Source organism: Hyperoodon ampullatus, assembly GCF_949752795.1.
Source record: "Hyperoodon ampullatus genome assembly, chromosome: 3".
Lineage (NCBI taxonomy): Eukaryota > Metazoa > Chordata > Mammalia > Artiodactyla > Ziphiidae > Hyperoodon > Hyperoodon ampullatus.
In genome coordinates this window covers 23,689,157-23,701,934 of record NC_136916.1, presented here as the reverse complement: position 1 = coordinate 23,701,934, position 12,778 = coordinate 23,689,157, and the positions used below count along the sequence as shown (strand labels likewise).

The following is a 12,778-nucleotide window of genomic DNA, read 5'->3' as shown; positions in this document are numbered from 1 at the left end:
TACTGTTGTGTAGTCTTCTGACCAGAATAGCAAAGAATCAGTGCTTTGTAGGGGAGGTGTTTTTCTAAACAAGGACTTTGAGAAAGAGGCCCTGTGTGGATTGGTCATGACAATGCTGAGGATGACATGAGCAATGGCCATGACACTTCACATTTGTACATAGTTCTTGACGCGTTCCTCCCTATTCAGGTTCTCACCATAGCCCTCACGGGCAGCTATCTTTATTTATACTTTGTTGATCAGAAAAGCAAGGTCTAGAAAGGTCAGTGCGGGATCGTAAGAAGAGGTAGGTCAGTGCAGCCTATTTTAGAGAGCAGCTCCGGATTCCTAATAAAGGTGAAACTTTATGTCTAGGAATATAGCCCAGGGAGATTCATCACCATATTTACAAGTTAACATGTAACATTTACATGGTAAATGTTACAGTCAGTAGGTAATACATACAGTCAGTAGGGCAATGGGCAAAAACCCTTTGACTTATTCATACTATGGAATACTATATAGCAATTAAAATAAGTAATATATATCGATAAATCAAGAGCATAAAACTAAGCGGGCAACTAGTAAACAGATAAGTTCTAGGGATCTGATACACAGCATGGAGATTATAGTCAACAATACTGTATTAACAAATGTCAAGGTTGCAAGAGACTAGATCCAAACAATTCCATTCAAAAAAAGAAATGATAATTATGTGGTGTGATAAAGGTATTAGCTAAGGCCACTGCAGTAATCATTTTGCAGTTTACAAATGTGTCAAGCCGACACATTATGCAAACTTACACAATGTTGATTATATCTCAGTTACAAAAAAAAAACTAGGTGAGGAAAGCTAGTTGCAAACGATAAATATAGTGTGAATTGTTTATATACTTGAAACACATAAAACAGCAGTACGATATGCATTGTTTATGGGTATCTGCAAAGGCAGAAAAAGTTCAAAGAACAAAAATTGAGAAACACAGCTCCCGGCTGGAGGACAGTGGTTCCTTCTGGAGGAGGGAGGGAGGGAGACCAGAAGCAAATACGTTTTCTCTAAACTTGAGATGATATCCTTTTTTTCCCCTCAAATAAAGGTACTTTGTAAAAAGAAAAGAAGAGTTTTAAAATTAAATAGACCTCGGTTCTAAGCCTGCCACCCATTTACCCAAATTCCTTTCTCTCTCTAATCCTGTTTCCTCATCTATAAAACGGGGTCACTATAACTTCTTTGAAGTTGTTGTGAGGACTAGAGGAGGTGATGTATGGAAAGCACCTAGTGTAACACCAGCTGCTTAGAGGCGCACAGTAACTCGTACTTTTATTTTTTTATTTTTTATTTTTTTAACATCTTTATTGGAGTATAATTGCTTTACAATGGTGTGTTAGTTTCTGCTTTATAACAAAGTGAATCAGTTATACATATACATATGTCCCCATATCTCTTCCCTCTTGCGTCTCCCTGCCTCCCACCCTCCCTATCCCACCCCTCTAGGTGGTCACAAAGCACTGAGCTGATCTCCCTGTGCTATGCGGCTGCTTCCCACTAGCTATCTATTTTACATTTGGTAGTGTATATATGTACATGCCTCTCTCTCACTTCGTCGCAGCTTACCCTTCTGCCTCCCCGTATCCTCAAGTCTGTTCTCTAGTAGGTCTGTGTCTTTATTCCCGTCTTGCCCCTAGTTTCTTCATGACCTTTTTTTTTTTTTAGATTCCATATATATGTGTCAGCATACGGTATTTGTTTTTCTCTTTCTGACTTTGTATGACAGACTCTAGGTCCCTCCACCTCACTACAAATAACTCAATTTCGTTTCTTTTTATGGCTGAGTAATATTCCGTTGTATATATGTGCCACATCTTCTTTATCCATTCATCTGTCGATGGGCACTTAGGTTGCTTCCATGTCCTGGCTATTGTAAATAGAGCTGCAGTGAACATTGTGGTACATGACGCTTTTTGAATTATGGTTTTGTCGGGGTATATATGCCCAGTAGTGAGATGGCTGGGTCATATGGTAGTTTTATTTTTAGTTTTTTAAGGAACCTCCATACTGTTCTCCATAGTGGCTGTATCAATTTACATTCCCACCAACAGTGCAAGAGAGTTCCCTTTTCTCCACACCCTCTCCAGCATTTATTGTTTGTAGATTTTTTGATGATGGCCACTCTGACTGGTGTGAGGTGATATCTCATTGTAGTTTTGATTTGCATTTCTCTAATGATTAGTGATGTTGAGCATCCTTTCATGTGTTTGTTGGCAATCTGTATATCTTCTTTGGAGAAATGTCTATTTAGGTCTTCTGCCCATTTTTGGATTGGGTTGTTTGTTTTTTTGATATTGAGCTTCATGAGCTGCTTATACATTTTGGAGATTAATCCTTTGTCAGTTGCTTCATTTGCAAATATTTTCTCCCATTCTGAGGGTTGTCTTTTCGCCTTGTTTATGGGTTCCTTTGCTGTGCAAAAGCTTTTAAGTTTCATTAGGTCCCATTTGTTTATTTTTGTTTTTATTTCCATTTCTCTAGGAAGTGGGTCAAAAAGGATCTTGCTGTGATTCATGTCATAGAGTGTTCTGCCTATGTTTTCCTCTAAGTTTGATAGTGTCTGGCCTTACACTTAGGTCTCTAATCCATTTTGAGTTAATTTTTGTGTGTGGTGTTAGGGAGTGTTCTAATTTCATTCTTTTACATGTAGCTGTCCAGTTTCCCCAGCACCACTTATTGAAGAGGCTGTCCTTTCTCCATTGTATATCCTTGCCTCCTTTAACTTTAACTTTTAAATGACTTACCCCAGGTCACGTGCCGGCCTGTGGAAAACGTAGGGTTTGAACTCAGATATCCTGGCTCTGAGCCTAGTTCTCCTCCCCGGCATGGGCTCTGTGGGTAAGACAGTGTTAATGAAGAGACAGAGCAGCACACAGCTCTAACCACGGCTTGGCGACCTCACCAGGGAAGGAGCTGGAGCCTCACCCCCGCTGCCTGGCATCTCGGCCAGCCGTGACCGAGTAAGTGGAGAAGCAGGTTGGGGAAGGGCCTTTAACCCTGAGCTCCATTGCTCTCTGGACTCTCCAAAAAGTCTTTTGCTGCTAGAAGAACCAAGCGATTGTGCGATCATGTTTTAGCTACCTGGCTTGACTCAACTATGTGTTTTGACTTTTCCTTTTCTCTCTTTTGTTGACAGTGTCATCAGCAAAGTTGTCCCAGCCCCCGAGGCTAAGCCAGCGCCTTCTCTGAACAGACCCAAGACGCCGCCGCCCACGCCGGCCCCCGCCCCTGTCCCCGTGCACGTCACCCCCGCCCCCGTGCCTTTGCCCCTCCTGGCCCCGGCCAGCACGCCCCTCGCCGGGATGCCCGCTCCAGCCCCCGCCGCCTCGGGATCTGCCAGTTCGAAAGCCCCCGTCCGGAGTGTGGTCACGGAGACGGTCAGCACTTACGTGGTGCGCTACTTTCTATTTTTGGAGCATTTGAGAAACAGCCACTTAAGAGCTCACTCTTCCCTCATGAAAATGTTTCCAATTAAAAATGCAGTGTCAGATGAATCATTATTGAATTTCAGAGGCAATTCTTTATGACTAGAAAGCCATTTTCATTGCACTTTTAAGCTTTCGGCTGAAAAGTATTGTTAGGATGTTTGCATATTTAGTCTCCATAAATAATGTCAGAGCATTGTTTTTCTTTAGTCGGCATTGTTTTGGAAGATGACTATATACCTATACACAGCACAATCAGTGTATAAATATAGAGGTGAATAGTGATAGTTAAACCCCTCATTGACTTTCTCGATCAAGCAGTGATTCACTTAAGAGTATAATTTGTGTGATATACACACGTCTGATGGGCCAGCTGCTCTTTCTGAGCAGCAGCACTAATTATAGTAACTCACTGGCTAAGGTCCAGAGCATACCAGGGCCTGCAGAGTGAATGGAAATGAACTGTTAGCCACAGAGCTTCCTGAGTCCAAGCCTGTCTTCGGGTGGAAAAACTCACCTTGATGAATGAGATCGCACAGTTGTCATGTTTTTACGTGTTCTCCCCATACTTACTAGTATCAGATCTTACTCAAGCCCTGAATTCAATCAAGTAATAAAGCACTTACATAAACATGTTCTTTGAGCTCTGTAGAGTGACACATAAACAGGCAACAGAAAGGTATCAGGCACATGGAGGTCCTAGCTGAGCTGACGCAGCCGAGATCACCACGTATGTGGGCTGAGATGTGTCAGCCTAGCAGTGGTTTGGGTCTTTCTGAATAGATGGGACTGGAGGGTGGCGGGGTCAGATTCCTGCTGTTGTTGTTATAAATCGTGCAAGTATTACATCTCTAAAGGCATTTGGGAAGGAAATTTCAATTAATCATTAAGTATTTGAGGCACTATAATGATACGAAGGATAAGAAGAAAATCTCAAAAATCTTCAGAGAGGATATAAAGACATGAAGTATTAACAGGAAGAAAACAATTGGCCATTCAAGGTAAAAATAGAAGACATGATACAAAAATCTGTGATCATCAAGTCAGTCCATTCAAGGACCAGTTGCTACAGGTGTTTAATTGAGGCCACATCACCCCAAGATGGGTTAATCGGGGAGGATTTTACACTTAATCTCCTCGGCCTCCATTTCTTCAGGTGGGATTAGGGGGTTGATAGACTAGGTGGTCGCTGATTTCTGATTCTCCAGTGGATTTTTGAGTTAACTCCCTGGAGATGGATCAGATTTGCATAGACAACATGGATGAAATGCCTTCTGTCTCCTCAGCGACACTTTGTAGACAGAAGACAAAATGTGTGAATTGAAGGAAAGACACAGGCTATACAGCAAAAAGGCTGATTTTGTCACTGCCCAATCTGTGACATTGGAACTGACATTCCCTTAGCTCCAGTCTCCCCATTTCTAACCTAGCCAAGCGTTGTTTTAGGATGATGAAACCAAGTAAGACATTTGAAAGAACTTAGTAAACCGTGAAGGGCTGGGCGTTAGTTATTATGGGTGCTGTGGCAGATTTCTCATGTCACAGGGTCACGGCCTCCTAATTTCAAGAAAGGTCAGCCAGCAGCAGGACTGGCCATGCATGTCAGCTTCAGGGCCCAGGGTGCTGGGCCAGCCTTCGCCCCAGACAGCTGGCACGTGCTAACTGGTGGTCTCTCCCCTTGAAACTAGAGAGAACCGAGTCAGGGATGTAGCTACCCACAGATTTGTTTAGGAAGCCTTCACATCAGCATCCTCTGCCTCTGTAGAGACCGTTTTGAGACTGGTCAGCCTTAAAATAGCGCATCAGTGGAATGAAATATCTCTGCCCCCCGTACACCCTCACACACACAGAAAGCCATCTCTCCTGCACATCTAGTCAGTGTTGTATTTTAAAGTACCAGAAGAGACTATAGCTTGCAAAATAAACTGAATGAAATTATGTGCTGTGTGATTGGAAAAACTTTAGAAAATTATCATTCCTGGTTTTAAATGCCCATCATAGAATTGTTTCTTCCAAATCGGTCTTGTTCATGTGGAATTTGAGGAAGTTGTTCAGTTAGGGATGCTTCTTATTTGGAACTGCTAAGTTAAGTAAAGCAAAGTTCAGAGCACAGCGTTATTTGTTGCAAAATAACATGAAAATGTGTGGCTCTTTGGCCTCCCGCGCGTCCCTTATTTCATTTGCCCTTTAGTTGATTGTACTTTACTGAAAATGTCATAAAGGGAATGGAAAGTTACTTAGTAACAGCTCCTTTATATCCTTGATCTTATCAGCTAGTTCAGGAGAAGGGTTTGGCTAATAAGTAATAAGGCGATACATGCACATTGGCCGTATTTATTAATTCCAGGCCTGTGAATGCGATGGAGGAAACAACATTGAGTTGAGCTCAATAGCTTTCAAAAATATTCGTCATTACTTCCATGAAAACCCTAGTCATTCAGGATGTGTGTGTTTACAGTATTTCTTTAGATAAAAGTGGCCGTAGGTCATATTGCTCACAGAAATTATTATAAAATGCTTTGTTTTTATGACTTACAAAAGAGAGTTTAAAATATTCATTAGAAATGCCTTGGGAGTTCCCTGATGGCCTGGTGGTTAGGATTCTGGGCCTTCACTGCCGGGCCCTGGGTTCAATCCCTGGTCGGGAACTGGGATCCTGCAAGCCGAGGGCCAAAAAAAAAGAAAAAGCATGTCTTATCATTGAACACTTAGTAGCCATTTGCTTTTTCAGGTGATCCCAGGATAGTGATGACCATGATCACAGCTTTACTAAATTGTTAACTACTGGGTTTTTTGGTTTTGTTTTTAGTTTAATCTGTCAGTGTATTAGCTTCGCAGTGTGAAGTAATGATCCTTATTGTGCCCTTTTTTGGGTACTTCCTCCTCAAAGCATCTCTGTTTTGCTCCCTCCTCTGCAACCGCAGATCCGAGACGAGTGGGGGAACCAGATCTGGATCTGTCCCGGCTGCAACAAGCCCGATGACGGGAGCCCCATGATTGGCTGTGATGATTGTGACGACTGGTACCACTGGTGAGTCCCCATCGTGGCCCTGGGGGGAGGGGCTCTGCACACGGGGTGTGGGGGTGTCTCTGGCCCATCCTAGCTTTTCTCCCAGGGCAGTTCCTCTCCGGAGAGCAGCGTACGGAGCAGAATCACTGCCAAGAGAAAGGCGTTCATGTGAATTCCAAAAATCACGAGTCTTTGGCCTATCATTGTTCAGCCTAAATTCCAAATGTGTTGCTTAGCTTATGTATCCTCCTGCTTTAACAAAGGAAAAGGAGCTGGAGGGGGCTCCCTTTCCTTTCTTGCCAGTCGTTTTCTGTAGCAGCTGCAGTGCTTGACGGCAACGCTAAGGGAACCCCCGTAAACGTGTCAGTGCAGAAGTGAAGGGACAGCTTGTGTGGTTTCTGCACCTCTTCAGCGCCCCCCCAAAACCGAAGAAACGCCATCAAAATGCATGCAAACAGCCTTTCTGTTTTATCTTGAAAATATCAGATATAAAAAGATAGGAGTCCACTTAGTCACGTGCTATATGATATCTCTGAGATAAAAACAAAGCCGTGGCTCAGAAGCATGAGACTATTTCTGGCTGAAAGGATGAATGAGCTAATTAATTTCTCCAGCGGGGCCTGGAGAGGGGCTTTGTGTAAGGTGATCACCCACACGCCCAGCAGTAGCGCAGCATCCGTCAGAGCTATGTGACTTGGATTTCTGGTAAATACACCACAGACTTAGGACATTATTTAATGACTTGAAATTCTTTAAAAACACAGGAAAAGAATGTGTGGATAAGTAAAGCTTGTTTGTCTGAACTGAAGCCTTTTCTTCCTTGGTAACCATGCAGGCCCTGCGTCGGGATAATGGCCGCGCCCCCGGAAGAGATGCAGTGGTTCTGTCCCAAGTGTGCCAACAAAAAGAAGGATAAAAAGCACAAAAAGAGGAAGCACCGGGCGCACTGACACCCCGGGGGCCCCTGTCCCGACGCCTCGGGGGAGGTGCCGTAACCCCGCCTCCGTGTCACCTCCCACCACGTTCCTGCCGGTTATGAACCTCGCAAGACTGAGGACAGAAACACACCACCCGCAGGGATTTTCCTTCTGGAACACCCCGGCCCGGGGCCACGTGGTCGCGACCGAAGGAAAGCTCACGTGGAGGCGGGGCACCGGGGCCACCTCGCCTCCGTTTTCTATTACCAGTGACAAGTATTACTAATAAAAAGACCATAATTTTCCCTTTCGATTTTCTTGATTCTCTCCAGGGCCTTTTCCTTAAGGTGTTAGATGAGACGATGGCGTGTGGCCTGCCTTGACCGTGACTGAGGGTGATGTTGGTAGTCTGTCTGCGCCTCCAGCCTCCTTCCCTCTCTAGTGAGATAATCATAATCACATAAAAGAAGACTCCAGGTGGAGTGTCGGTAAATATTTTTGTGATGAAAAATATATGAAGCTTCCCCTCCCTCCCTGTTTTTAGTACTAACATGTAAAATGTTCAGGCTTTTTGTGAAATACCTTATATTTTTTAAGAAAAAGGTTTCTATCATGTCCTGTTGGCTTTTGTGCAAATTATTTTTGTTGACTCTCACCTATTTTCTGTCTCTGTTGCCTCCCGACTTTGCCCATTTCTCTAAACTGCTGGTGTTCTTCTCACAGCTTATCCATTTCATCAACTTGTATAAAAACTCTTCAGACCAGGAGATCTCCCCTAATGTAAATAATAAATATTTATGAAGCAGTTATTTTAAAAAAAATTTTTATCGTGTTAAATTCTGGCTTTCTCTGAAATCTGCTGTGATTTCAGCCATGTCTGTAATTACTGCTGTACATAAGCAAAGAAGGCTAGAAAAAAAGAGCCATGTGTAGTTCAAAGTTACCTACCTTGAGCTGAACCCATGCAGTACCCAAAACACTGGGGGAAAGGACCCGAGCAGTTGGAAGGAAAACAAGGCAATTTAAACCTATGGTTTATGATTTGAAATTGTTTTGTTATCTCTTGTTTCTGTAAATTTCTTTGACTTCCTTTTGTTTCAAAGGACATGTAGATTCCCCGAAAGTTAAAAAAAAAAAAAGAAATATATATATATATATATATATATATATATATATACTGTAGCATTTTGTGTTTATATTGTTTTATTTCTGCAAATCTGTTCATTGATATTGTGGTTTAAGGCTGAAATGAAGTATATTATGAAATTTTTTTTTAAAGAAAACTCATCAAATTTCAGGGTATCACAAAACTTTATTATATTACTATACTGCCCACTATTTATTATATGTTATAGATGTCTGAGAGATAAACCAAATATTTTATTTTTAATGTAAAACATCAAATTTAATTTTATTAGCATATTTTAGCAACTTTGGAATAAATATGGACTTTTACTTGATTTTGAAGTAATCCCAACTTGGGCCAGTGTAATGGATATCTTGAATACTAGAATATGGGCTTTGAACCTAATACAAATATATTAATAGAAATTGTGATGTTTTTAAATGCCAAGTAAATTGATATTAGTGTATGAATCATATTTTAAAACATACATGTGGTTAGAGAAATGAGGCTTTCTGCCATGAATGTTAAATTGCAAATCAGTGGAAATGGAGTCACCCTTTCAAGACTGCAGTATTTCATTGCCCTCCTTGTTCTAGAAGTCAAAGTTTTTCTATCCCTACAAAGAAACAGAGCATCTGTGTTGAGACACGTGTTTTTTGTTCTATTAATTTGAGATCACCCTAAATACTTTATACAATATTTTCACATGCACAGATCTACCCATTAGTGCTTTTTGGAGAGGGATGGGGGTGGGGAAGTGCAAAATAAAGATTATTGGCTATTTCATAGTTTGCTTTTCCATTTTTTTTATTTAGGATTTAGTTCCTCGAGGCATGGTCAGTGTATCTGACGTTGCCATGTCTAAGTGACCTGGTCATGCCACTGAAATAAGAATGGAGGTGCCGATATATAACCTTCCCCCAATCCTACTGTCTGAGAGACTTCAGCCCAAATGACATTGAAGGAATTTCAATCAGTTTGTTGTCCCTTGCTATTTCATGGTTGCTTTCCTAAATCCAGTTCATGATTTTATAAATGGCCTTTGCAATAATAAAACCAAAGAATCATTTTCAGGGGGCTGGAGAGCTCAAGGGATTAGTAATGGAATACAGAGCCTTTCACCTCTAGGTCAGTGAGTTGAATCCAGTTCAGGTCACCAGAGACCCAAAGTTGTTACCGTCTTCTGACTGTTCAGTGGCCTGTATGAAATGGGCTGGTGGTCTCAGTCTCTACTGGATGCCTGTCCATACACCAACCAAAGGAAGTCCGAGAAACCGCAAAACGAAATGTGGATTAGAAAATGAAACCCTGGTGTTCCAAAGCAAAGTTAGAAAGTTGGGCAGAATCATCCTCCATAAAGTCACACTGAAGAAAAAGAGAGTAATCACAAATGCCACAGACGTCACAAAGAGACTGGAGATTAATTCACTTGGCCTAATGAAGTTGAACTAAACAGGGAAAGGAAAAACCTGTATTGGACCAGAGGGGAGAGGGTTACATTGGGAAAGATGACAGTTTAATTGGGAGAAAACCTTGAGGGGACCCACGCAAGAAGAAGAAAGTGGGTTTTGACTTTTGAGGGAGAAGGAAATCATAGAGCAGCAGACATTTGAGGAACTACCGGAACTGAGAAAATTCGATGCAGAGGCACCAGGAGAGTATTTCCCTAGGGAGCATGAGAAGTCTCCCAGGGGTCAGGAAGCTGGTGGACCATTGTCATTTATGCCAGCACTACCATCTGACCTCAGCACTGATGATGCTTCGTGAAGAGAAGTAGTCTGGAAAAAAATTGGCCGGGCTAGTGATTTAATTGGAGGGGTTGGTATTTAAGAGGGAGAGAGAGCCCTCCCTCCCAGGAACCCCATTCCTCGGGTGAGCTGATCTGCCCGCGGAGCCCTGAGGACCTGGCCAAGCGCGATTTCTGTGACTGGCGCACTGTTTGTCTTCTAAAGGTGTCTGCACTGAAGCACAGTGAGGGGCTCTATCCTCCAGCTGATTTGTGGCTCCAAATGTCCTGCAGAAAATCAGAGGGCATCAGAGCATTCTGGCTCTGTCGGGCTTTTTGCAAAGATAAAATATAGTGCCTTACCCTACTGTATCACCTAAACCTCCTTTGTTCTCCTTTGAATAGGACGATTCAACAAAGACCTGGTAACCAAACTAAAGTATAAAATGAACACAGATATGGAAACCTGGCCAGTGAGAATGCTAATGAATTAAGTTCACTAAAGGCACACGGGCTAAGTTTTCAATACAAATAGTTTTATGGCCAATCTCTTCAGATCATAGCAGTTTTCTTTAGAAGTTCAAGTCTAGAAGTAGATAGTCGCCCCCCAACTGAAGAATGAAACAGATAATGTTCTGAATAACGTTCTCTCCACAATAGTATCAGTCATTCTCTTAGGAAACCGTTTCTTTGAGAATCTCACATTCGTCGTGGCCTGAAAAGTCTAAAGTAACTATTAATCCCCACGTGCCAGCCAGTGGTGACACTGGAAATGAGATATTTAGGTGGACAGCTGAACATTTTCTTCTTCCTATCAGGGAAACATAACATTTAGTTTATGTGCGAGGTATTAAAACAACTGCTGGTTACCTTTTTCATCCCGGACAACTCAGCTCTTAGTTTAGTTTATAGAAGGACAGTTTTAAACACTTTGCATTCGTTCATTCAACGTTGGCTGGACACACTTCATGAAAATGGCAAAAGTGCATTAGCTCCAAGTTGAGTTTTCCTGCAGTCTGGTCTCCACCGTTTTGTACTTGTTCCCACCATACTCTGGTATTAATGTGCATTTCATCGAATCCTAAGCCCCTTCCTTGCTAGGTTTTTCTCCATTTTTCTCCACATCATCTTTCTATCCACCTTAGACTGCAGTGGTTTTTAATGTGGATATAGCTTTATATAGTTGAAGGGTTTACATTTACAACAAAATATTGAAAAGCTTGGCGAACAGTTACATTAACTATCCTGGGAAGTAGCAGAGTTGACAATATATGAAAAAATGCATTTATACGTAAATGGATGCCACAAGATGTACATGTGCTGGGCTTTCAGAACAGAAGTATATTGGGACTTCCCTGGTGGTCCAATGTTTAAGACTCCGTGCTTCCACTGCAAGGGCCACAGGTTCGATCTCTGGTCAGGGAGCTAAGATCCCACATCCTGCATGCCGCGCGGCATGGCCAAAAAATAAATAAAAAAGAACAGAAGCATATTTTAGGTGCCCTGCCCTAAGCAATCATCTCCTACTGTATCCTTGGAACCTAGTCAGGATTTTGTTAACCTTCTGAAGTTTTGTGGGAGTTTTTTTTTCTTTGTGGTTTTTTTTGGCTTGCTCTTGTATTTGATTAGTGAAACGCTTAGGATGGGATCACCTTCAGCAAAACAACACAACACTGAAGACTGTCATTGTTACTGTTCTTCATGAGTTAACTATTGCCCAGTGCAATGGTTTGAAGCAAATGTCTGTGCTGCTTCTAGGACCTCATTTAAACCTCTAATAAAAGTAGTCATCAGAGGGAGTTCAAATCATCCAAAAATATCATCAGGTTATATTCTAATTATTTCTTTTCTTATACCGTTTAGAATGTTGACTAAGCTTTTTTGGCTAGCTTTTAGAAAGTGAATTCTCTAGAAGAAGGTTTCTAAATGACCAATTCCTCTTCCCTCCTTCATTCTATTACTTTTTGACGTGGCTAATTTACAACATTCACAGAAACAAAGAAGAGGCCCAGAATGTTCTACACTTAACCACATCCACTCGCTTCCCAAAAAAACCATTAGGCATCTTCCCAGGCTACGGGAATGCAAAGATGACCTGAGACACATCCCCAGTGTCACAGAGAGATGACAGAGAATGACACGAGAGACGTGGTCCACATCTCAAAATGGATCCAAGACAGAGTGCATGGAAAGATGATCAGTTCTGACTCCTGTCTGACCAGTTTTCAATTTTAGGTCCATGAGACCAAGGGACAGCTTAACACACAACGCTGTAAACCAATACAGACATCAGAATATATGTAGTTTGAGTCCTTGTATATAAAGTCCAAAAGGGGCAAAACTACACCACGTGTTTTAGGATGCACACAAAGGTGGGAAAGCAAGGGGGGACCCTCATAAAAAGTAAGGATGGCGGCTTCCTCTGTGGGGAGAGAGGGGAGCGTGGATGTGGAAGACGCAGCATAAGCAAGCTCGGGCTGCTTCCAGGTACAGGCAAAGTCTGATTTCCTGACCTGGGAGGTGGTTATACAGACACCACTTTATAG

At 42.2% G+C, this 12,778-nt stretch overlaps 1 protein-coding gene across 1 annotated transcript in view; it reads left to right on the top strand.

The window, feature by feature from the left end:
- Positions 1-7,686, top strand: part of TAF3 (TATA-box binding protein associated factor 3) — a 146,623-nt gene extending 138,937 nt beyond the window's left edge. The window contains exons 4-6 of the mRNA XM_079701278.1: positions 3,165-3,420; positions 6,378-6,484; positions 7,299-7,686. Of these exons, the coding sequence (XP_079557404.1) occupies positions 3,165-3,420; positions 6,378-6,484; positions 7,299-7,413 (478 nt within the window). The 3' untranslated portion in view covers positions 7,414-7,686. The remainder of the gene's footprint in view (positions 1-3,164; positions 3,421-6,377; positions 6,485-7,298) is intronic.
- Positions 7,687-12,778: the final 5,092 nt, after the last annotated feature.